Source organism: Acipenser ruthenus, chromosome 1 (genome assembly GCF_902713425.1).
Source record: "Acipenser ruthenus chromosome 1, fAciRut3.2 maternal haplotype, whole genome shotgun sequence".
In the NCBI taxonomy this organism is placed as follows: domain Eukaryota; kingdom Metazoa; phylum Chordata; class Actinopteri; order Acipenseriformes; family Acipenseridae; genus Acipenser; species Acipenser ruthenus.
Window position 1 is genome coordinate 13,267,503 of NC_081189.1, and position 26,557 is coordinate 13,294,059.

Here is a 26,557-nt window from a genome sequence, read left to right on the forward strand (position 1 = left end):
GAGGAACAGGGGAATCAATAAATACTACTACATGAGGGAACTTAGAAGATAGACTATGACATTACCACATGGGTGTTTAGTTTTATAGCACAGATTAAATGACCCAACATACATAATCACTGTTGCAAGTAGTATAACAGATAGCTAAATACATGTCTCCATACCTATGAGTGTAAACAACTTATCATGTGAACCTACCTTCTCACAGGTGTTTGCTGGGCAGGTCTGGGTATGGCAACGGGCCTCTCCCCCATCACAGATACAGGTGGTACAAGCATTCTTCTTCCACTGTTCCCCATGCTGCAGGAGAACATAAGAAACATGGTGAACGAGCAGAGGCAGATCAGCCCATCAAGTCTCGTCCCTTCATGACACATCATTTGCCCCTTAAGGCAGAATAAAATAGTTTAAAATGTTTCTAGTGTTTTAGATATTCACCCAGTAAACTATTATATGCAGACATGCCATCTGTACACAACTGCCAACACCATTCAATGCAATATTGATTATCAGACAGTTTTCCCCAAATCATTGTTGACAAATTTTGAAGAAACACGTTTCTAGAAGCATGTTTCATTGACTATGTTGGGTTTCATTTCCATCTCAGTTTATGTTCTTAAATTATGATGTCTGACAGCAAGAAATACCTATACTGTATGTCCTCTTATTACACTGAACTGCATCACACATTCGACAGGCTCAGATAAATGTATCAAAGGAATCAAATCCCACACTACTGTGAATGCTACAGAAGATCCAATGGTTATCTCTCTGATTCTCTTTGTTCAGGGGATTGAGAGATTGCTGTTGTGAAAAAGCCTCGCTTTATCAGGTATCAGGCTGCATGCCAAGAAAGTTAGCGAGCCAAGGGATCCATCTTTAATTTTCACTTCTAACAACTCTTTATTCCAGTTTTCATCCACCTTCAAAGCCTGCTGGGATTTCTTATCAAAGCGGGCTGAGCGCCAGCAGTGGGAGAAAAGCAGCTGCACTCCTGACTAGAAATTGTTGTTGACTCAAGGTTACCTTGTACTCTTTCTTAGATACCAGGCAGGAGTTTGTCACACACTGTGGGCAACACTTTCCAGGATAGATAATCAAATTCTCATCCTATAGGGAAACACATAAGAACAAACTTGAAGAGTTAAAGTAGAAAAAAAAACTGTAAATGATATTCAGTCGCAATGCAAAGGTTTTGTTCTAAGGGACACACTGGGAAAATGTAAAGTACTCTGGGTAAAAAAAGGGATTCCAAACTTCTGTTCTGTGGTTGATTTTTTTTAGCTTATTTCACAGGCTGGCAGTTGATCTAAAATGACATCCATAACCGCTGTGCATGATGCTCAAATACTGTAACATCCTCCTTCTGTAAACTACTTTTGGTTCAGTGTTCGAAGTACTGACTGTATCTGTGACACATGTTTACCCATATCAGTATCAGTGTGCTTAATGTTTCTGGAATACTGTGTAATATTTGTTCCAAATCCCCTGCATTGCCATTGCTGGTAAAGCTGTTCATTTTTCTGCTGGGGTTTCTTCTGTGTATTATACAATGATTTATTTGCATTTTCAAACATTTTACGGGCCCTTCTAATGTTTCTGCATTTCCAAGGGATAACGTGTACATGTTCATAATATTTTCTTTCACACTTGTTTGATATCACTTCTTGTTTGGTCTGTATCAATCTGCGCTACAGTTTATGCCTCAGTTGTCATGTTTTATAACTACTACAGTATTACAGCAATTAGAAACAGCAAAGAAAAACAACACACATAAAACGATACCAGGCAGAATATTAAATATTATGAGCATGGAACTGTACAGTATAAACAGTACATTTAATAGCAGTATACAAAGCCACTAATGAAATAAAGTATAGGGTCCGGACCTTCTTGCACACTACAGGGTGGCACTCAGCAGCATAACATTCAGAGGCTCCATTGTTACAGATACACTTTGAACATGGTGTGGGTTTGTACTCCTCCCCATCCTGATACTCCTGTCCTTCGAATGAGCATGTCTCTGTTGGGAAGTACAGGGTCATTAACAGCATCAATACTCTAAGGCATCCACTGATCTACAAATAAACTAATCTTATGAAAATGAGAACCTTAACCGTGCTCCCACAGACAGAAAACTGGCCGTGAGTTGTCTTTTCATCCATTACACATGAGTGAAGCAGCCTGGTTTGAATACAGATGACATTGTGTAAAACAATACTTTCTAAATAATTTACCTCCAATAGCCAGCCAATAGCTCCTGCTTAGAAACACTTCTTGGGACATTTGTCGCCCAAGATAAATCACTTTCTAGTCTCTATCTCCCACATCAACTCACTCCTAATACATTTGTAAGAGATTTCAAGATTCAAGACTGTACAGAGATACAGACTACTAAGAAGCTATGCTGGTACAGTCATTTTTAACCCTGTTATTGTCCACTGTTGTTGAAGGAAATGGGTAAAAAATCATTATTTTATTTTGATAACAACACCCTTTCAAAAAAGAAGACAGGAAGAAAGATAAAAAGTACCTTCAACTGCAAACTGGTAAAGCACGCTATTCACAAATTACAAAAGAATAACACACTTTCCTTATAGAAAAATAAGATAGGCTGTTCTAACAGGTAAAGCTGTCTACTTGCTGCTTCTACTACCTTCCAGCACACACACGAGTGCAAAACACAGATTGTTGTCTTGGTTTTCCTAAGGATTTGTACAGTGATGAAGGCATTAGCTGAAGGCCCAAGGCATTCTCTACTTAACTTCATTTTATTTTTTTACCTCAGAATTTGAAATTGAGTTGTTAGGTTCTGGATGAATACTACTACTACTACTACTACTAATAATAATAATAATAATAATAATAATAATAATAATAATAATAATAATAATAATAATAATAATAATAATATCTTTATTTAGTGCCTTTCATAGTGGACCACCATCACAAAGCGCTTTATAGAGGTAGGCTGTGAACTGTGCATTTTATGCAGAGTCACTTACAATAGGATGTTGATTTAACCTCTCATCTGCAGGATGGCGCACAAGGAGGTTAAGTGACTTGCTCAGAGTCACACAGTGGCAGAGGTGGGATTTGAAGCAGAGACCTTCTGGTGACAAGCCCTGCACTTTAACCACTGGACCACACTACCTCCATCATAATGTGATTCCTTGCAGTGCATACAAGGGACTCAGTAATGTATATTGCTTGTTATTAAGTTATGTGTTTGAGAGTGATGTGTGTTTATGGTGTTGATTCAGTTATGCAACAGACGATCTTGAAAGCATGGATGTTCCCAGAAAATCAAACCCTGTTCTTATGGTGGTGTTCTTCATTTTAAATGACCAGCTCTGTAAATTATTACCACATATCAGCAATAAGCATACACCACCACAAGAGTTACATGCCATGAAAAAGCATGTGTTTGTAGACTAGCTCAGGCCCCTTGAGAACAGGGCTTGACCCAGATGGTTTCTCAGGACTGTTCATCTTCTACTCCCTGACAGGGCTTAATATAGCTGGTCTAAAAAAGGAGAATGTTAAACAAAAAGTTCATGGCACTATGAAAAAAGTAAATAAAATAAAAAATAAAAAAACTGTAGAATTAACAATTAGAAAGCAACAGGAACACATATATTTCAAATATTTCATTTTCTTATGCTGTGAAAAAATAAACCAACCAGTGATTTACAGCATGTTTGAAAATACGGTTTAAAGTTAATAATGCAATCCAGTCACTTTGTTTAAGTTGTTACCTTGGCTCCTCCTGATGTTTTTACAGCAAGACTTACCTCCAGTCCTCACACATACAGGACAGCACTTTCCAAATGGCGTATACTGCATTTCTTCTCTCCCACAAGAAAGGGGAGGGCAGCGCCTGGGACCACATTCAACTTTCCCATTAGTGCAGGAACACACAGTGCACTGAGAGCTCATCCACTCACTCTCATGCTGTGACAAGGGAAACAACAACATTTAGAACCATTAACCTCTTTATGCCTTCAAGGCTCTGCCACTTATGATGAAAAGTCAGCAAGGAATATAACAGCATTACGCAGGGAGAGCTTAAAAAGTCTGAGTTAATATAACAGCATTACGCAGGGAGAGTTTAAAAAGTCTGCGTTTGTTGTTTAAGTTTTCTATTACCTTATTTCACTTTCCACGTATTATCAACATCTTTCATTTTAAACATCATCAAAAAATTGTTACCTGCAGCCCAATTATTCCGTGTTTACTCATACAGTACATTTTCATACTCAGTATTAGCGGAACTATGTTAATATGTGAGATTTACTGTCAAAAAGTTCTGAGTTTGAGACTTTTTAATTGTAAAAATGAGGAATAATATACAGGTAGAACACTACATTGCATATGCAGAAGCATTTGCGTCAGACAGTTAAACATTTAAACCAGGTTTTAATGTATGTTTTGTTTCATATATGGGTAGGTTCTCTTTAAAGTTTACATCGACTCCCTGAAGTGAATGTAGTGCGTAACAGCAATCGTGTTCTTCCAATGTGAGCTAAATGAGTCCTAAGGAATGCCAACAGGAATATTAAACAGCATGTACGGCTCACTGGCACATAACACCACAAACGTGCTTTGCATGAGTAAAAAAACTAGGCAACCATTATAAGTGTATGCTTTGCTAACTTTTTGTGGTCTATTAATTCTACTGAAATCATAATGATCAAATAGTATAACACTTACCCCATAGATTTGTCCCTCATGCTGACAAAAGCCTTGGGTTCGAGGGACACACTCAGGGCAACATTTATTTGGTGGTATTCTGAACAGTTCTCCCTAGGATAAAAAAAATTGTATTATTTTAGGAACCAAAACTTTGATTAGAGTAATCTATAAGACCCTACAGTAGTTTACGTTTTTACAAAGTGAATAAAACACCATCATTTAAACATATACATGCTATAGAAAGATGCTGTGGGGTGTTTTAACCACATCCACATAACCATGTATTTAAATATTAAAACCAATTTTCTATATCTTCTGAAAGAAATTACCTTTTGGAAGTCGCACTGGGGATTGTGGCAGTGAGTTGTCTTGCAGATCACAATATCACTAAAACAGCTGCAGTCTTGGCAAGAATCAGGACTCCATACTGTATTATTCTACAAATAAATGAATTGTGGATTATTATCATTACAGAAACCAGCACAAGCCAACTGCCAAATATACTCCATGTAAGTTACGTACATCTCAACATATTTAACCATGGTGTATTTACGTTATTTACAAACCCATTGTTCTCACCAATGGGCTAACGGCCATTCTATGGGTGATTAATGAGTCGTGTGGTAAAACTCATCTGTGATTTTAAATGTCATCACACTTACCTATTGATACAAACTACTGAGCACACCAAGCAAACTGTACTGTGAGTAGATCAAGAAATATTATCACACTGATAAATCCAATTTAGCATCAGGACATATCATGTGTCTCACCCAGAGGTCCCAGACTTTATCAGGTCTAAAAGCCAAATAGCACAAAAATATCTTTATGAACCATCATGAAACTGTATGCAATGGCAGCTTGGGAGACACCCTCTGAATCCAAAGTGTATCTTTAGCTAACCAGCATTACATGTCAACTGCAAATGGTTTGCCAAGTGCTATGCAATGCAGGTTATATTTATTTGGACTTCAGGCTCAAAATGATATGTGGCATCTGCTATCAAGACAAAAATACTACCAAACTACAGACATGTTACCCTGGTGATGGGGTCTTTCCAGCACTGTCTGAGTTCATTTTCTAAGTAATTTACATATACTGTGTAAAATATCAAGTGTTCTTGTTCTGGCTCCTTAGTATGGCTTTACAAAAGCCAACTATCTAAATGTAAATGAGTATGCCTCAGTAGATTACCTTCGTTTGAAAGTTATCTTAAAGAGTAAGTAGCGACGTTCCTGAAAAAACCCATGTGTTGCTACAACTGTTTAGATAACGTACCTGTAATTTTTCTTTTCATTGTTTACATTCTGACATCTTTTTACACTTAGAACTTTAAAGTCTGCATCAAAGCTCTTTTCAAAATGTCCGCTCTAGTGCACTGATAGTGTAAGGATTATTGCCCACATTGTCAAACAGGTAACACAGCAATAACGATCCATGATGTGGTACGAAACAGAAAAGCCAGAGCACTTGTTATTATCTTTTTATTTATTTCTTCCTGCAGTGATTTAGAGGACAGATCTCAAACCCCAGCGCACTAGATTGGATATTTTGAAAAGAGCTGTGTGGGAGCGATTGGATATTTTGAAAAGAGCTGTGTGGGAGCTGCCAGGGCTTATAAAATCTGTCACAGAAAGTAAGCAGCTCACATACAGGTCCTCTGTCACATTGGATTAGTAATATGGTGGCATGCAGATATGCTGAAATTTCAAGATCGGAACGTTTCAAAGCCAGATTCCAAGTCTTCTGAACTGGCAGTGTGCAGAGCATGAAAAGTGACAGGAAGTCACAGTTTACCATCAGTTCTTAATATATCTCTCCCATGAAATGTACACTACCCAGGAGGACATTTTTGGCATAATAACCATGGCACCCTCTGTAATTCTCAATGCGTCTTTTCAGATGATATACTAATGAGGACTGATATAGAGTAGCATGTTTCACATACTTACTGAAAGTGAGGAACAGGACTAGCATGAGAATTCCTCCCTTGTGCCTTCACTTTTACAGTCAGATTTATACAAGCCTAGTCTCTGTGTGCAGTACAATTAAAAACTGCAGTGCAGCAGAAACAATTCATGTCCAATTATATTTCTTGTCAGATCCACTTCACATCAGAATGCAGAATGTATTATTACCTGCACTAAACAATTGTTCAGTAATATGTGTAGTTTGACACATGTTTTATTTACATCTATCTTGGTTACTTGGGATCATAAAGGTGAAAAAAGTTTCAGAATTTCCTCCAGCCTGACATTTTTTTTTAGTTTTTAGTTTTTACTCAGGAAGATTGTGCTGAGTCAGCAATTAGGTGGTTTTGCGTTCTCACTGAAAAATAAATAAATAAATAAATAATAATTGTAAGCCTGAGCATCAAGCATCTGGCAAATGTTTAAATCATTATAGGGAAAATAATTCCTGTGTTGTAATAAATCATTTTTTCTGGCATTGTGTTGGCAGGAACCTGTAGGTGAATGATACAGTCATACTCAAGTTACAATATGTATCTATACAGAATGCATGCTGACACACAATACAAACTAAATCAGCTTGAGTAAGTACATATGCTTGATCCGCATGATTTAAGAGTACGGTTATATTTTAAACTCTGCCTGCTGTTTTAAAGTGTTCTGGCTGTGAGAGATGTATGGTCGAGTGCATCTGCCTGGTCCCACCATGCCGAGAAGGCTGTAATATGTTGAAGGTACCAGTAACCTGACAACCTGTCTGCATAACTCCAACTATGCCATTTCAATTCATTTATGGCCATCATGACAGAAAATTTGGCAGGAATGTTCTAACTGACTTTGGGCAGCTATTGTAAGCTGCTAATACCCATTCCAAAACAATATTATTTATTGAAAGATCTTTTACATGGAAGGCATTTAGTGGTTACTGCAACAAGCACAAGGAAACCAGTATTTCCTTAAGTCTTATATCATGGCAGATGCCGTACATACGGTACTTTCAGACATCATACCTAGAAAGTGAATAGCAAAAAGGGTTACTTAAAAGACTGAAGAAAGCTTAGAGCTTAGCTGTCGTACAGGTATTGTATGCATGCAAATGAGTTCTTTTGAGCAAAACACCTAAAAACAATGGCAATAATGATCAAAGTCAAAACATTGCATAGGTACTGTAGGGACTGAAACCTCAGCACACTGGCTCAATGAAACTTTCCATAACTTGCATCATTTCATAGCAACTGGAGATAGTAATGATATTCAACACTGACAAAAGAGCAGGAATTTACTGAACATCCCAAATGGAATTACCGGTACTTCAAAATCAGGGTCAATAACTGCAAGGCGGTAACAGGTGTTCAGATATTTCAGATAAGCCTTTAATATAACTCCAGTAAGCTGATGACAAAAATAATAATTCCAAACCCTGCCAATAGCTCTATGTGACTTAATGGCCTACATGTACAGGGTATTAAGCAGTATGGAGTAGTGGTTAGGGCTCTGGACTCTTGACCGGAGGGTTGTGGGTTCAATCCCCAGTGGGGGACACTGCTGTTGTACCCTTGAGCAAGGTACTTTACCTAGATTGCTCCAGTAAAAACCCAACTGTATAAATGGGTAATTGTATGTAAAAATAATGTGATATCTGTATAATGTGATATCTTGTAACAATTGTAAGTCGCCCTGGATAAGGGCGTCTGCTAAGAAATAAATAATAATAATAATAATTAAATAGCTTGATTTGAGGGTCTGCATAATTCATCCCTTTGCAATGCCCTGCAGGTTATAAAAATGAACTCTGGAGACTGTCTCTGCTAACATCACTGTACTAGAGTAGCTGTTTACAGTACAGTTAAAGGAGGGAAATTAGCCAAGCTGTGTCTCATTCCTACCAATGTGCTTAGCAGACCCATACCATTTCATATTGTTGGAAAGAGGTCCTTACCAAATGACTCCTAATATCACATTTCTACACTGCATGTTTTTCTTGTGTGGATACATGAATATGAAGGTTAATCTGCCAGAGATAACCAGCTACCATACAACTCCTGTAGATCTTTGACAAAACAAACAGCAGCACAAATCAGCTGCTGATTATTATTATTTGTTTATTTAGCAGACGCCTTTATCCAAGGCGACTTACAGAGACTAGGGTGTGTGAACTATGCATCAGCTGCAGAGTCACTTACAACTACGTCTCACCCGAAAGACAGAGCACAAGGAGGTTAAGTGACTTGCTTAGGGTCACACAATGAGTCAGTGGCTGAGATGGGATTTGAACCAGGGACCTCCTGGTTACAAGCCCTTTTCTTTAACCACTGGACCACACAGTCTCCTGAGGATACTATTGAGTTGAGTGAAAGCATTATTTAATCCTGTCATTAAAAATGGTACTGCATGCAGTATATGTTTCATCTATATTAAATGTGTGACTTAAAAAGGCAGCTCATTCCACTTACAGTAGATCAGCTCAATCAGAACGCAGAAGTATTTCAATGGCTGTGTTAAAAATAGAGAACTGTTTCACATGCTTGATAACTCTAAAATGATATACTCAGTATGCCTTTAGACTTAGCATATCAAAGGGTCCATAAATAGGGATAAATGACAGATGATTAACATACTGCAGCTGTGATGACTGACTGCCTCTGTGGGTACAGTAACCAACAGCTCTTCATCTTTATTGAAGTTCATTTATTATTCTTTACTTATTATAACTTTACTTCCTTTACTACGCAGTGTTGAATACAGTAATCCAACAACACCGTTTTCATATTCAGCGATAAGTCATGAACTACCCCTCATTCATTCATTACCTAGAATCGATTCATACCAAACTTAACCGATAACTGTACATTAATTATCCAGAGGGTTTTACCATACAGCGCTATTCCAAAACCTATTCTTTTTACGTTAAATCACATCATTTGCTAATTAGTTTCATGGGCAGGTCATTTTGATGATAAATTGTGCAAGTACTACTGTATGCGGTTTTAAATATTGTTGTGTAAGTCAGGCAGGGAAATGTCACAGACGTGAAACAGCAAGGCATCTAGGCATATTATAACATAAATTATCATTTTGATTTACAGATGAGACAACTGATCAAGAAGTATTGACCACTAATTAAGCCCTGATTCGGGGGTGATAAAAACACTGTATAAATGTGTAAACAAGGCATTCCAACTATAACAGAGCTGAAACACAAGGCCTTAAGAATGTAATACTGTTCAAACACGTTTCCTGCCAAAAGCCTGCTGCAGGGAAGCAGGTATCGAATATCTTGAGGGCCAGTCTGGTGGAGCGCTTTGTAAATTCCATACCATGAACGGGAAGCAATTACACTTCTGGTACAATCACAGTAGCAACAGCGACACTTGGCCAAGTGTGGGAGCTTGGCAGCTGAATAATACATCTTTCATTGCAGCTTTCCACTCCAATTAGTCAACAATGCCCCGCACTCAACCAGAAGAAATGAAATGACAACAAGACCTGAGAATGTTGGAAGATTAAAAAGCTGTTCTAAAGAAGAACATTAATGATGAACAATAGTGAGGTTGAAGCCATTTAAATACATGATAGCGGGAGGGGGTTGGGGTCACTCTTTCAGTTATTATTTTTAAAGGGATTCATTTGCTCAAGTGAAACGTACCAAATGATCTTCAAAGGCAATGCAGTGGCGCAGCAATGGCCACTAAGCAGGTCTGTAGGGTAGAGGCAGCACACTGCAGATCGTTACCAAACTCACTGTTTCAGGGGGGGAGAAATTACTGATGCACTCCCCTAGTGGGCATTTTTATCTGGCCTCATCACAGAAATGCCACCTTGGTGGTAAATATTGTTGAACACACCACCGTGTTATCTCTTCCGATAGACCTGTTTTCCAATCTAAAGGAAGCAGATTCCTTGGATAACTAAAAGCAAACCAGTGCTTTAAGTGAGACCGGCAATGAGATCATGCCCCTGTTGTTTGAAATTTCACACAATGTGGGATTTCCCATTGATGTTCTCAAACATCTTCTAAGGTTACAATGTAAACACTAGAGCAGACAATTAACTATATTGAATGTTAGCCTTTTTTCCACTGCAGCGCTGCACTTCATCACAAAGGACAGGTTTAACATGTCATTTTTCCATCTGCTTTGTGCCAAGTGAAGGGAGGCCAAACTATTCACTTGAAAAATAAGTGCTAAAAGCAGCAGCTTGTCACTCATACAACTGTACAGTAATCACAAACGTGAGTAAGCGTGGAAACGCTAAAACCAAACTGTTTCTCTAAATGTATGCAAGGAAGTTGCTCTCATTATTTAAATAAAAACACACAACAGCAATATACTCTCTACAATGAGAACTGGGTACATAAATCCTTTTGTTCAAGGTTACAAAACATTTAAGTGCTGGTATTTGGTCTTTTGTGGGGTTGTAGGCTGGGCTTTTAAAAGAAAACAATTAGGAGCAAAAAAAAAAAAGTTCCCACAAAAACAGTCACAATTTAAATACTCTGAGAAAAATAATGCTCAAAATTATTGTTCCGTCTATAGTTTACCACACACTTTGTTTTTTCACAGATACTGTACACACTTGTAGTATTGCATTCATGTATTAAACATTTAAGAACTGGTGCAGCTTTCTGAATGTATTTTGTAAGCTATCTATTTTATGATAGAAAGGGAAAAAAGGTCCCCTAAGGCAATACTTTGTTTCTACCTTTTATCTGTGTAAACTACTGTAAGCCTAGCTGATACTCACCATACAGTCAGCAGCTGTTCATGGCAAGAAAAAAAAAAACAGGTTAAGATTTATGAAACTGATGTAGCTAGTAATACAGTACTGATATAAAAATAAACATTATATTATGAGTGAACACAAAATATTGGATTCTAAAATGAATTCTGTTTCATGGCTGCTTCTTCTCGAAATAGACCACCTCTTGTGCCCCTGTGTACTTCAGTTTGTGTTGTGCTGCAATATGAAGCAAACAGCAAAACATCCTCTCACCCCACCCTTAATGAAAACAGACACCTCCTTATGTAAAGAGCACTGACCCTAAAGTTTACACCACACACAGGGTTTGTGGACACAACTGATGAACTTTGTTGGTTCAACAGGATGGAAAACATAAATCAATAAATACATGTGAATTGAAGACACATCACATACACGTATGTCTTTTCCTTGACAACCAAAACTGTTTTGGCAGAACATGAATTTGTGCCTACTGCATTTATAACATATAAATGCAGTCCACTAGGTTTTCCTGTAACTCTGTTTCTAGATCCCCACTGCTTTTACTTTGACCTGATCTTCAGCATGACACCAAAGCTGTCTGAACAACTTGTCCCAGTATAACCACCTAGACCTCCACTGAACTGAATTCTCATTAATCATACCTGCCTACATATGAAACTACCTACAAGAATTTGTATCTGATATTCCTGCATTAGTGTTCCCAGCTCAACCATACAAGGATAATGTAGAGGCACACCGCATCAAGAACTGTAAATAATTCAGGCAGTCAACACTGCTGCCCAGGACAAGACTTGCTGCAACTAACAGAAACACAAGTAAATACCAGAACTTTCTAGGTTTTTGCCCTGTGCAAGAGCAAGCAATGTATCTAAATATTTAGAGTTTGGTAAGCCCTCAGAGTGATTTAGTTTTAAACATTTTTGTGGTAACGTTTAACTGTCTGGCCCATACTCTGCTGGGTGTAATGTAAACAGAGGGAAGTAGAATACCTTGGATACGAGGCATTTTGGAGAAGCAACAACTTCATCTTTTATATCACTGTTAATGAATCAATCCCAAAGTGCTGCATTGCACATACTTACCAAGTAAAAACTACATTTTCAATATTGAATTGAACCACATCTCAGCTTCCCAAGTATCCCAGGGGTAGGGAATCCAAAGGGGCTGACATGAAAACTAAAAATGCACTTTGATTTTTGGAATTCACTGGTCCCTGAAGTGTGAAATCCACCAAGAGACAGAAAACTGCACCAAATATCCCTTTTCTGTTTGCATTTTGTTTCAATAGACTAACCTTAGTCTACTGTTAACAAATTACTCTTATTGTCCTTTCATTAAGTACCATTCACCCTTTGAACCTGTCAATGCAACACAAAATTGCACTTCTTCTCTGAGGTAGGACCGGCACTTCCCCTCCCTCACCTCTCGTGACAAATAACGAACCCATCTGGAACCACTGACACTTATGTTAGCAAACCAACTGGACCTGCAACACTTTTCAAAGAGGCCCTATAGCCCTGTGTCAAAGAAGAGGTACAGATTACAGGTCTACGTTCCTTTGAGACCTTCAGGATCCTGCACGAGCCTGGCACAGGAAACGCTGGTGCACAGTGATTACTGAGGCAGGTGGAAAAGAAAAGTTCCTATCATGATTGAGGAATCAAACCAAATGGCAGCAGACCATTGCCGTGTTTAACGGTTTACTCAGCAGGTTTCCCAATGCTAGAAATGGGAAACATATGGAGCTATCATTTAACAGTATGCTTAGGTCTGCGTGAACACCACTGTGTTAGAGAAAAGGTTGTATCACACACAGTATGAACTGTAAATATTTCTGTCAACACATCAGTGTTTTACTAGGTTATTAATTGTTTCATCCTAACAAACTTAAATTGTCCAATTAAAACAATTCTTACCTTGTCTGTACTTGGTACAAAAACCCCAGTGCATCTTGCACACTGGACATTTAATTAGATAATCCATGTAGCATATTTTGTATCAGTAAATGTGTTGATTTTGACATTCATTTTACCCCCAACAATGGATTTCTGCAATGGTGATTGCCTGTGCTACAGTATATTACCATTAAAGAACAATGGGAATTGGGAAGGGCATCTCTGATACAATGGTTTATAAACATTAAGTAAAATGGATGTGGATTTTTAATAACATAATATGATGCATTTACTGTATTTGGTGTTAAAATAAATGCAGTCTGACATTTTAAAACCCCTCGATGCAACACAAATATGCCTACCAAGGGCAGTTTGAAAAAAAGTGAATCAGGGTTTGGATTGGTCTGCATACAGTAGCTGTCAGTCTGTGGGTGGAGTTAAATCAGACAGCCAAGCAAAGTAAAGAGACTTCCAAGGTATTCAGTAAGAAAGTGGTGTGAGTGGAGCAAAATGGGCAACTCGTGTCCCACCCCCAGGCACCAAAAACCAGCAGTGGTGGTTAAATACATTTGATTATTATCATATGCCTTTGCCTTGTCATAAAATCCATTGCATCCACAGTTGGACAGCACTTCCAGCACAACGCTCTTTGCCTTTCTTCCATAAGGTATCGCTGTCAGGCTCTGCACATTAACACATTGTCACCTCATTCTGTGCAAAGCCAGGTTTATCAGTCCCTCATTACAGTCTATCCGTCAAAAACCCTAATGATTAAAGAACAATTTCCCCCTCAGCATATCTATGCACTGAATGATTCATCTTTTTTTTTACCTGTTTCTTCTAATCTATCAAGCCCCAATCAGTGGCATTCAGTTCCCTTGCACAGATAATTCATTTTATATATCCTGGAAGTGAGGTTCTTACTTCCAGCCATCGAATGCAGTGCCCCTCATTCTTTGATCAGCTTGCTCAATGCAGTGAATGTTGTAGTTTACATGTGTAACAGCCGAAAGGCCCCATTTGACTTTCAGCCATCTTGTACCAGTCTTAGTCAGGTACATCTCTGTTGCCACAGCTAGACCGCCCAACAGGCTGGCATCCTGACTACTTTCATCAGTCCACTTATGAGAACTATCCCTTGATTAAAAATGTGTTTCGTGGACGGGGGAAACCAGTGTCCACTCAGCTGGCTGCTGTCACATACTGGAAAGCCTGCAGAGGAGAGCTAAAGGGGGGCAGACAGAATCTGGAACCAGACTTATGAGACTGAAAAAAATAGAAAAACAAAGAATTTGATTTGAAGTGATTCTGTAGTTCTTTGGTAAAGACTATTCATGGTCCCAACAGAATAACTGCGAACGCAGTGTCAGTTTGTGGCTTGCACTGTCTTGGACAACCAAAGCATTATAAACCTATTAGAGTGTACAATTAGATTGATCAGATTGATTAATGGGTAGAGCACTGTACTAAACACTCAAGAACAGTACTCTCTTTTGGTCTGAAATAATCCCAAGTTTCATTTTAGAAAAGCCTGCCTTTTCAAACTGAGTAAGTTGTAAATAACTTCCAGTTCTTGCATTGTGGTCTTTAATCACACCTTTTTATTGCAGAATGTTAACATGGTTTTTATTAATAGATCTTTTTTTTTTTACAAGTATCAAACCATGTAATCGTTTTAATATGGAAGGCTGCCTCTTGCAGAAGGGTTTCCAGCTCCACTCATGCTGTTTGAGTTTGAGCCCCAGGGCTGCTGAGGGATGCAATTACAGGTTTACAGGTTCACTGTCAGGTTTAAAGCAAATCAAGCTTTGCAGCCATAAACCTGTCACTCCCGCCAGGCAACAGGCATCAGCAGAAACAGCAAGATGGGATATCTTTTCAGAGAAATGGTCCCCCTGTCTCAGCGACTAAGTGTCTCCATACAAACATGCTGAGAGGACTGAGAATGTATTTGCGTTGAAGATACGCTGCATGATTTAATAATTGGTTGAGAGGTACACCAATCTCATATCCATCTAGCATGTATTTCCTTTGTTGAGTCTTAACTGCAGAAATAAAAAAAAAAGTTTTGGATAATGTCTTTCTCAGATTGAGCCAATTTTCTTCTCACTCGGGGAGATGACATTTTTACTGCCGTACTACCGTACCGAGGCCATCAACCAACATTGAAAATATATTGCAAAGCTAGCACATGCAACTGATTCGTCACACAAACTGGACCATGGTTAAACCTAACTCGAGCTACCGCTGTGGAAAAAATGAGTTTTAGTCTGTTTCATTACGCTGTCAGATTGTTATTGACTGATACTCAATAACTGTGTAAACAAGGGAAACTGAGGAACCACAGTGTGTTGTATTGGGCAATTAACATGTTTTATTACATTTAATTAATACCTAAGAACTTCACATTTCTTAGAAGTAATTACTCGGATAATACAAGTTTCAGCACACCCCTAGTAATGTGTCCAACTGTTCTGCAACAGGATTTATTTAAGCTGGAGTACCTGTCTTCTTGTTCCTTTGGTTAATTCATGTTGCCATACCATCTTAACTTTTGCAGCATTACTGGATGGTCACAAATTAAATAGAGATTACAAGACAAGAACTAACTGGCACAGCTCATTTGATTAAGAGACCCTACAGTAAACTCACTCCCTGCTGCAGCTGTAGCTGTCTAGTGGCCTGGGGCCTTGATTCAATAGAAATGATGACACTGCCATAAGAATAGCTACTGAATCGCAAACGTTTAAAAAGTTTTATATTCCCAATCAATGCCAGACATTGTCAGCTAGTTTTATGTGGTTTATTTTTAATTTGCTGATCTTTCATTTCATAATTGCTTATCCTGTTGAGATAATAACGTGTCAGGATTATTTGATTTAATTGATGCTTTTGATCTTCAGTCTCCCCTCCAAGGTATACATTTTAGATATTCTTTATGCTCAAAGCAGATGTCACACTATAATTAATCCAGGACCCTTCCAGATTTAGAAATCCCAGAAATATTCCTCTTAGTGCATCCAGCTCAGGCAGGGTGGTTTATTTTTGTGTTCGGGCTTTTCAAGGCACCAAATAAACAGCTGTTGCTGGCGCCAATCACAGAATGCAAAGTCTATTTTAACTGCATTGCAACTGAATACTGAAAGTAACTATTGAATGAATATGCTGCAGACCATCCATACAACTTGGCAAATAACCAGACTGGAAAAAACTGCTCCTCGATAAGACTATGAACACATATTGCATTCCTTACATTGATTAGCAAAGGTCTGAACTGTGCAGAGTTTATTCTGCTAATGAATGAGGTTATCCCTACCAGCTGACCGGCCTGATATGCAACAGCAAACGTGATACGAGTAGCCAGATATTTACACCCGGTCACATGTACTGTAGTGCGTACAGCATTAGTTTAAAAAATACCTTTTCACCTCAAATCCTGTCTCAGATAATTTATCTTGAAATTGTCAATGAATGTGTTTACAATGATTTAAACTTTCTTCATCTGAATTCTAGTCTTCTTTTAGCATCATTTCAGGCATACATAACAAGCTGTCAGGTTTATATTTGACAGTGGCTGTGTAATTGTTTTTCTACTGGCTCCATGACAGTTTGCTAAGGGGAGCCATGCACTTGCCTTTAACCTCTGCTCTGGTCACAAGTGAAATGCATGTGGGTGGTCTGTTTTGCCCCCGAGAGGGGTATAAAATTCGAAGCAAACAAATCCTTCCAAAAAATGTATACAATTCCAAAATGATGTTACCTGATAACTGCCACTGATCAGATACTTACAGAAACATCTACATTCAGAACAAGCATATACATACATCTGACATTACCAGACAGTAACTAAGCTAAATCTTACAGACACTAAGACATATTTTCAGTAATCTCAAGGCTCCATCACTGCAACTTCTTACTGGCTTCTCTCCACCATACTTTTATGACAACCCTCAGGCTAGATCAGGACTCGGCATGTTTAATATTTTCAGCTATCTGCTGACTGTATCTGACTTGAATCACACAACTCCTTCTTTTTGCAGCACTGGTCATCATTTGTGATTAAAAACACCCCCACCCAATGCAGAGCTCCAGTCACAATTCATTCTGGTGATTCATGACGTTAAAAAAAAAAAATACAAATTACAGTATCTGCAGCATTATAACACATTGGTGGTGTCTGGAAGTGTGTATCTTTTAGTTTTTCTCAAATATTGATTGTGCTGACCTTAGCAACTAATTACTGCACATATAGGAAAAACAGAAGTGAACAATCCATCTCCAGAACTAAAGAGGATCATGACAGTGTGGTAATCATAAAAGAGTGTGTTTCACTCCTCACAAGGATTTTAGTGGTCCAAAGTGGACAGTGTAAATTATTAATGACATGTCTACTCAAGGGCATCAAGATAACCTCTAGTCTGTTACCAGGGGCAGCTCTCCTAAAGGAATGGTGTAGCTAATTGACTCATGCCCAAGGATGAGATCTTCAGTAAAACATATTTTCAAAGGTTTTGGAAGACCTTGGCCTGGGCTAAATCTACCCCTGGGGTGTCAAACTCAGTTCCTGGAGGGCTGCAGTGTCTTCTGGCTTCCACCCACCCGAGCTCAATAGCTTAATTGGTCTAATTATTTGATTAATTGGACCCATTTAATACTTCTCTCCAGGCCTCAGAATGTTTTATAGGTACTGTACCTTCAATCAAGTGCATTGTGTAACTGTAAAAGTCCTTGAAAAATATTAAATATGTCCAATTGATCAAATAATTAGATCAGTTACGTTAATTGAGAGCTCAAGTTGGAATGAAAACCAGAATACCCTGCGGCCCTCGAGGACTGGAGTTTGACATCCCTGATTTTCTAACCTTTTCTTGTATGCGATGTAGTTAGATTCCACAGGTTAAAGTGTCTTCTCATCCTGAGAATGGGACTGCAGGTGTGGTGTGTGAATATGGTGTAGGGTGCAGCCTTTGCACAGTACAGCAATGCATTGTGGTCCCCATCCTCCTTCGAGTCTCTGTTTGTCTTAATTACTTGGGTTTGTGGATTCAGCATTTGTGAGACAGTTGAATAAACACGTGCTCTCAAGTTCAGTAATAAAAGGTACAGTAAGTGTACACTGCTGTGTTCATTAACACACACACTAACTGAGCAGCCTGTGCACACATTAATGAAAACTAATATTTACCAAGGCTGACAAATCACTGTTTGCCTTCTTTCAGAAGGAAAGCCAGCAGGAAGTAGTGCTGAAGTACAATTCACTTTTAAATCAGATACATCTGTTTGAGTTTATCAGAAATAAAAGATTGGTTTTCAAGACACACAGCACATCTGGAAAGGTTAGGACATAGATGTCTCCACTTAACAGTGACATCCACTAGGATGAAAGGAACTTTAAGCCATTTCTTTCTAAAGGTTCAAGTAAGGTATCAATTACCACATTTAGTATATAAGAACAGCAGATGATATTTACCAAGCAGCAAAACAAACCATGCATTTTAGTTTCCCAACTCTCAGTGATTAGCAGATCTTAAGCAGTGTGGAAAATTGCAGGTATTTCAATACATTATGGCAGAATGAAAGCAACTAAACCAGCTGGTAAAAGATTTCACTTGAATAGGCCTGTACAGTAGAATAGTGTGCATAAACAAAAATACAGTTTAGCAACCCATAGACACATATTCAATCATTCAGTTTTCAATTCCACCCTACAGTAGTTTGAGTCTAAGTTAATATATTGGTTTACATTGGTCATAATTCCACTCATGTACCATTGACACTACTTTTACAGACAAAAGTGGTAAAGAGTTAAAAGAGTCTAACCTTGGTAAAGGTTTTCAAAAGTAGCCAAAATGGTTAATACCACCATGTATCAAATTAGCCTGTGGAATTTAAAGATTTAGCATCTACAGTAAATCCGTCCCTGGGACGGATTAACAGTGCCATGTTCGTTGACCTTTCTGTGGCCTTTCACACATTCGATCATCAAATCCTGTTGAAGAAGTCCATGAGTCTTGGCTTGGGGGTAAAAACTGTTTCCCTTCTGTATATGGCACGCACTTTTGCTGCTGCCCCCACTTTTAGAGAAGAAAGAAAGAAAGAAAGAAAGAAAGAAAGAAAGAAAGAAAGAAAGAAAGAAAGCCCTTCTCTTCAGCATGGTGGACACTGTAATCACACTTCCCTTATAAGTTCACCACAGTAATTCTGCTGTTTTCCTATTCATTTACCATAGTTTACCGTGGTTTTATTATGCTTTACCATACCTCTCTAATATTTCAACATAAGAAAGCTGAGAATCCCTGCAAGTTCCCACATTGGATTAATGGCGCAATGACTTTAACAAACAAAATACTCTGCTGGTTAAAATCCAATCAATCAGAGGCAGCCCACCTGACTGAACAAATCCCCAAGAATGATCCACGTGTCAGTGTCACTATAAAACATTCTTGGCTTTGATTTCTCCCATGAGAAACACAGGCAACTGAAACACGGAGCTACATGAAACATGCTTGTTATTGTTCTCTTCAGGGTAAATGTTTTATTCAACCTTCATTCACAGTGGTTTATGTCACAGGTACTTGTAAGGAATAGCCAAACATTTTCATTATTGATTGTAAGCAATAAAACTTTAAAATGCATGCATGTGAAATATACTACAGAATAAAATGAATTCGATTTTAAAGTCATATTTGTATACAAGACTGTACAGTATGTCCTTAATGTATACTTTGAAAAACTGTTGGGACAAATTTGATTGTAAAAAAAAAAAAGATGAAAATACTACTTTAAGTTGTTTCTTTGTCTGAAACAAAAGAAAAATGTATCATATATTGTAACACGGTGTTACAAGAGAGAGATCTCTGGAGTAAAATTAAATTCTGTACCATACCAAATTACAGTATCTTACAAAGCAAAGGAAAAAAAAACACTTTTCTTTGTAGCAGAATGTGTTTTATTTATTAAGAAGTCGGTTACATTTTCTGGTACTGTATATCTTTTTAGTATACCGATATTGTGTAGCGTACATTATCTTTAATTCTCCTGATGAACATTAACATGGTTATTAAATGTCTAATTTAACTCTGCACTACTTAACATCTTGCAGGCGAGGAAGTAAGAAAGCTTGTGTCTACAGTAGCTATAAAACACTAATCCACAGATCAATGCATATTTTATGGAATTTATAAATCCTCAGGCTGTATTAGCCCCTCTCTGTAATGGTTAAGCTACTTCTACCTAATATTATACAAAGTCCAATGCAAATACAACAAGCACAGTATGCTGGTTACCTACAACTCTTGCCATGTCTACATTTTTGAGACTCACGACCGACATTCACATTCTGGTATTGATTACATGACCACACTTTAAATAATAAAAGCCATCTTTAAATATACGTTTACATGCATATACACGCAGAGTATTTACAACATATATACAGTATGCTTGCTTTTTATCCATGTGAAATAGGCACTATATTATATATGCTACACACTGCTCAATTAACTATCTGATGGTAATAAATTCATTCAGATGTTATGGTACATTCAATGCAGAAACATCAGTGTTTAGGAATGCCTGCCTATCTGTCTGCTGGCAACCAACTGCTGTTTGAAAAGAGCCTGCAGAACAAATTCCTTCACACAAGTGTATGGAAATATAAAACGTCCTTTCTGGATTTTAACCAAGCATGTCAGCATGTTTAAGGTAATTACGGGTTATAACCTTGGCGACAGTATTTAAAGACAGTGATATATCCGTCATTCCTAAAGCTTAAGGAGCACAGACCTCATACATACACTGTACAATGTCATTGTGCCAGTCTTTAATGGAACAGATGGAAGATTACACATTATTATTCAGAAGTCAAGTAGTCTGTCTGCTGTAAGTACAGCACAGCCCACGCATATTAAAGTTTATGAATTCAATCCCTTACTCATATTGAAATATATACCCCACAGTACTTTGTGGATGCACTAATGAATCAAAGATTAGCACTGTGTTTACATGGCATGTACAGCTGTACACCTAATAGTATTATAAATATGTTGCAATTAGCATTGTCCCAAAACTGCCCTTGTTGGACAATAGTGTAGTAACAGTATTCGGTTACAATAATAAAATCATCCACAATCTAAACAGCAACAGTATCACACATGTTAAATTTTTATATTTTTGGGCCACAGTAGGCAGTGGTAGACACGTGGTTTCTGTCTAAGTGGCCCTGGGTTCCAGTCCAAGGCTGCAGGTGGCAGAATTCTAGTGGTCTAGTCTTCACCATAAGAAACAGAAAACTGGAACATGCTGGCAAGAGTTCACAGCAGCAGTCAAGGTCATAGATAACAGACAGACATTACTTTTTACATCACAAAGTAGAACACAAATACAGAACTAAAACACAGTCAAGGTGTCTGTCACTTGTGGATAAGTGCACACATATTGGATAATGTTAAACACGTCATTTTTCTTTGTCAGGTGTTAAGCTGTCTGCAAGTAACGTGCTCTAAAAGATTTTTTTTTTTTTAAACCCATTACCAGTCTTACGAAGGTTTATAAGTAAATTCCTCTTGAAACAACTGTTCAAAAGCATATTTTGCTTATATCTCATATTTTTCTTCAGTCTACTGCAAGTAATATATGCAGGTGGCGTCAGTATACATGAAAGCAAACTCTGTGTGTTCGAGAACTCTGTCCCTCAGAACAAAATACTAAACCTTTGTACCTTTCTTTCCCGTAATTTGCTTTCTGATGTTTATGTTGCCCACAGGAGACCTGCTGTCGTAGATCAGTATGAAGCCCACGGCTCCCATCATATCATAAAATCTTCAGATTCCTTTAATACCCTATTCTTTGTTGAACCTGGAGTGTATCGTGACAATTACAGCAAGGTATGTCTGAAAATCAGATGATCCTTGTGTGAAAATAGACATTTCCACCAAACATCAGGTTATGCTATATAATGCAACTTATTTTAGTAGAGATACTATTGGTGTTAAGGTGTCCAACCTTTGGAAATAAGTCCCTTTACTCTGATGCACCACAGCCACCACCTATTAGATGAGGAAGAACCTCTGCATTGATCATTTCACATCAAAATGACGGAGACACAAACACATGGTGTATCTGTTCTGTCAACTTTGCCTTCATATACTGTAATGTGGATGACATCATGCATTAGGTGGACAGTTTTTAAAATCACCTGTCATTTAATCCAGCTCAAAGAATATGTTGTCGGTTTGAACCTCTCAGAAGACAAGCCAGATCAGGAGGACACAAATGAAAGCAAGAATAGAACATTTTGTATTTGTTACTTTCTTTGTATATCAGCAAGCGCTCTAACACAAAGGCCTCTTTCATAGCCTTCAGAGGACACATTGTAGTGTAATTCTGGTAATAACTCATTTTAAACTTCTTATTGTTGAAGATATGTAGTTTATGTAAACTGACACAAGGTTGTTCATTCATCTTTCAGACCAATGAATCGTGCCAACTGTCTTGCACAGAGTAACATTCTAAAGATACTGTGAAAACCAATAAACTAGGAGACTTACTGGCTGTGAATGAACACATTATTGTTTTACTATAATACACTGTTCAAAGATAAAACAATATACATCAATATACTATTAACAATTAGCCTTTATAACCGTTAATAACCATTATATATTACATTTCCCTTAATATTGATATTAGAGATACTTATTTCAGTACAAATGAAATTGCATTTCATGATTGTATTTTTATACCCTTTTGATGATAGTCTTACAGTAAATTGTAAGATATCCCTATAATATAAGACACTATTCTAGACATCTCTAGGCATAAATAAGACAGTTTACAAAAACCCTCCTTAAGCTCCTAGACTGAGAAATATAATAGAGCAGTTTGTGGAACGAAAATGATATTGCTGTCCCCCCCGGACTCGTTTGTTAATGAGATGTTTGGATCTGGATAAGGCAGCTAACTACTGTACTACTAATTGACCATGCAAAACAAAACCAAGGCTATAGTGAGTATATGAGAGGTGTTTTGCCCCAAGAAAGACACTTTCTTAATAGAGTACTTAATTTGTTCTTCCATAAACAAGCACCAAAAATCACAAGTATTTGGCAGATACCTGTTGCTTCATGTCCTTTTTTGTCTTGGAATTTCTGTAAGTTATTTGTACACTTAACCCTTCAGGTGATCTCAGTTCAAAGACAGGACCCCAAATATAACAGATAATGTGTTGTTCAGGAATACTACATTTAAGTGAGCTAATAATTCATTTGTAAGACCATGTGAAAAAAAAATATAGAGAGAGAATACAGTTCACTGTAAACCCTTGTTCCTAGTCCTTTTTGTGTAGGATTTCTAGGGGAAGTTTGGGTCACTAAAACTTGTCTGCTAGTTCAAATTGAAAATCCTGTGAACGACACACAAGTGGATTTCCCATTGGAATCTACAGCCACATACCCATTGCTTGTGCTTCATAATGTGAGATTCAGTGACATGAATGGGAAGAATGCGACACTGTGCTTTAGCCTCCGTAAAGACTAAATCGATTTAATGAAGACCCTCAAATATTCTCTCCATAAACTGACCCTGAATTCTCTTAATGGTTTGCTTTGTCCAGTATGTAGACAATGACAGGCAACATAATGAAGCAGTCAACACTCATGCATGTTCCACATAAGGAACCTGATTGACAACAGTTATTATTACTCCATAACAATACTCTGTACCTTCATGCCCCTGTGACAAATTGTTAGTGTGATTGCTACTGAGATTATAGTCAAGGTGCAATCTCTAAATATTGCTGTGTTCATGAAAGCACATTAATGGATACTATGACATCCTTGATGAAAAATGTGCAGTCAGACAGCATTTCTATGACAAATATCCAAGTTTATGTAGAAGTAAAAGCACCAGTTTTAGTAAAAAAAAAAAGTATTTGACCCCTTTTATGCCCCTAAACATAAAAAAGATAAATTGATAAACTATTCGGCCAAGGAAAACTGCCCAGGGTGAGGATAGTTAGGAAGTTCTTCTTCCAGTGGCTCAGCCACAAGCACTCAACACCATGTGTTATAAATAATGAAAGAGACAGGGATTGCAACGACAGTGTGATCCGCAACAGGCTTTCCTGTAGCAATCTGCTATCCCCAGGCTAAACAGATATGCATCATTCTGACAAGCTAAGACACATAAACAGTCACGTGTACAATCATCACAATCATCTTTGTTTTATCTGGACATATTATAGATTGTTACCTTTTTTTGTGGACAGCTTAAGGCTACTGTTTACATGCCTTATCATTATAGCGCAGTGGAAAATAGTGCCCAATGTACCAGGTCAAAAAATTACCATGCTACCACTTGAAAGATCAAATTCGGGTTTTGAAATGTCCTTTTTAGATGTCATTCCACATTGCCTTCCAATGTTCCAGTTTTTTTTTTTAATATTTCTGTTTGTTTAAGAAAAACTTATATAAACCGAGAATGTCTGTGCTCTCTTGAAATGGTATTGGGTTCAGCAGCTTGGTTTATACTAACTGTTACACAATGTCAACATGGTGACAAATTAGAGGATTTCTGTATGCAGTCACTCTCCTCAACAAAGTCAGATAAAACAGCAGTTATTTAAAAATAGACTATAATTTCAAAATATAAAGCTAATTGTAGAGAAAGAAAATACTTAAGACAACCTTTTATGCCACTGCCCTGTGCAAATGAATTCTCAGGCCTTCCTGCAGTCCCTGTAGCTGTATCCACCAACTGAACTGCCCAATGTATGCGTCCTCCCATACTTCACAGACATGCATATTTTAAAATTACTTCAAACTGTTATCTATTACATACTCAAGAGGGAATTACTCACATCATATTACTTTTTTTTGGCCATTTGTCTTTTGGATTGGACTTTCCCACTGGTTGCTATGTCATTCCACAGGGGCCATTTTTATAATCACACCTGAGATATCAAATAGATGCAGCAGCAATAGAGCGGGCAGGCATGCTGACAATGTTCCAAACTTATCTTTCAAGATAACCTTCAAAAAAAGATTGCATGCTAGAAGCAACACATTATACTTTGAAAAGGAGCCATTCGTTTTTATAAGAGATTTAATCTGCCCTTTACAGAGCTCTAAACACGAATCAGTCATATATAGAGCAATTTACCAGACAATGAGTTCAGTAAGACTATGAGCCTCTTTCACAGTCTTTGTTCTGAGGTGATTTCGGCAAAGTAAAAACTGAATTGAATCTTTAAAACACAATAGGCTGCTTGATTACCATGAATTATAATTTTTTTTAAACGTGACGACCGAATGCTCAAGAAAGTGCTTAGCAATTATTATTATTATTATTAGTTTATTTACCAGACGCCTTTATCCAAGGCGACTTACAGAAACTAGGGTGTGTGAACTATGCATCAGCTGCAGAGTCACTTACAATTACATCTCACCTGAAAGACGGAGCACAAGAAGGTTAAGTGACTTGCTCTGGGTCACATAATGAATCAGTGGCTGAGGTGGGATTTGAACCAGGGACCTCCTGGTTACAAGCCCGTTTCTTTAACCACTGGACCACACAGCCTATTATTTAAATTACATGTGTACTTTTTGAAAAACCAAAACCCTAACAATTAGATGATTTTGAAAATGAATTGCCTGTCAGGATGTAAGGGAACACCTGGAATACAGCGTACATGATTGCAAACATAATCGTAGTCATTATCAGTCATTTTAAATTCTTGTATTAGGGTAATTATGGCAAAGTGGCTTGCAGTGTGCAGGTGTAGAGGTGATGCAGTGCTCAAACGATGACAACAAACAGTGTTCACGGTCCAAACAGTTTCTTTAATTTGTTTTCACGGTTTGGCACAGCTAAATAATAATGCTGGCAACTACACAGCAATGTGTAATTGCACAGCCAAACAATACAGGGTTTCAGTCCAAAAATAATAGTACACAAAGGCAATGTACAAGCTCCCGTGCTGGTGGTGAATACACAGTTAAGTGTGACTGGTGCAGTGTTTGTAATCCAGGTTGGATGCTGGCTTAACAGCGACAGCTCCCAGTTTGCTTAGCCGTCAAATAATTATAAATACACAGTTAATAACAAACACAAATACAAAACACTCACGGTTACTTTCAGTTTCGCTCGTCCTTTACAGGTCTTTCCATAACCATAACAGAGGAACAGATCACTCGGCCACACACCCTGATAAATCTTCAATCCCTTTGGTAGCAAGTGCAATCACGTCTCCTCCAA

General features: G+C 37.9%; 1 protein-coding gene across 3 annotated transcripts in view; it reads right to left on the reverse strand.

Moving 5' to 3' along the window:
- LOC117403996 (extracellular matrix organizing protein FRAS1-like) overlaps nucleotides 1-26,557 on the reverse strand; it is a 111,677-nt gene that overhangs the window by 64,084 nt on the left and 21,036 nt on the right. For all 3 annotated transcript variants that reach the window (XM_059004022.1, XM_034925212.2, XM_059004074.1), the window contains exons 3-8: nucleotides 5,025-5,132; nucleotides 4,714-4,806; nucleotides 3,795-3,954; nucleotides 1,890-2,023; nucleotides 1,027-1,110; nucleotides 199-300 (exon numbers count right to left, since the gene is read on the reverse strand). In XM_059004022.1, the coding sequence (XP_058860005.1) occupies nucleotides 199-300; nucleotides 1,027-1,110; nucleotides 1,890-2,023; nucleotides 3,795-3,954; nucleotides 4,714-4,806; nucleotides 5,025-5,132 (681 nt within the window). The remainder of the gene's footprint in view (nucleotides 1-198; nucleotides 301-1,026; nucleotides 1,111-1,889; nucleotides 2,024-3,794; nucleotides 3,955-4,713; nucleotides 4,807-5,024; nucleotides 5,133-26,557) is intronic.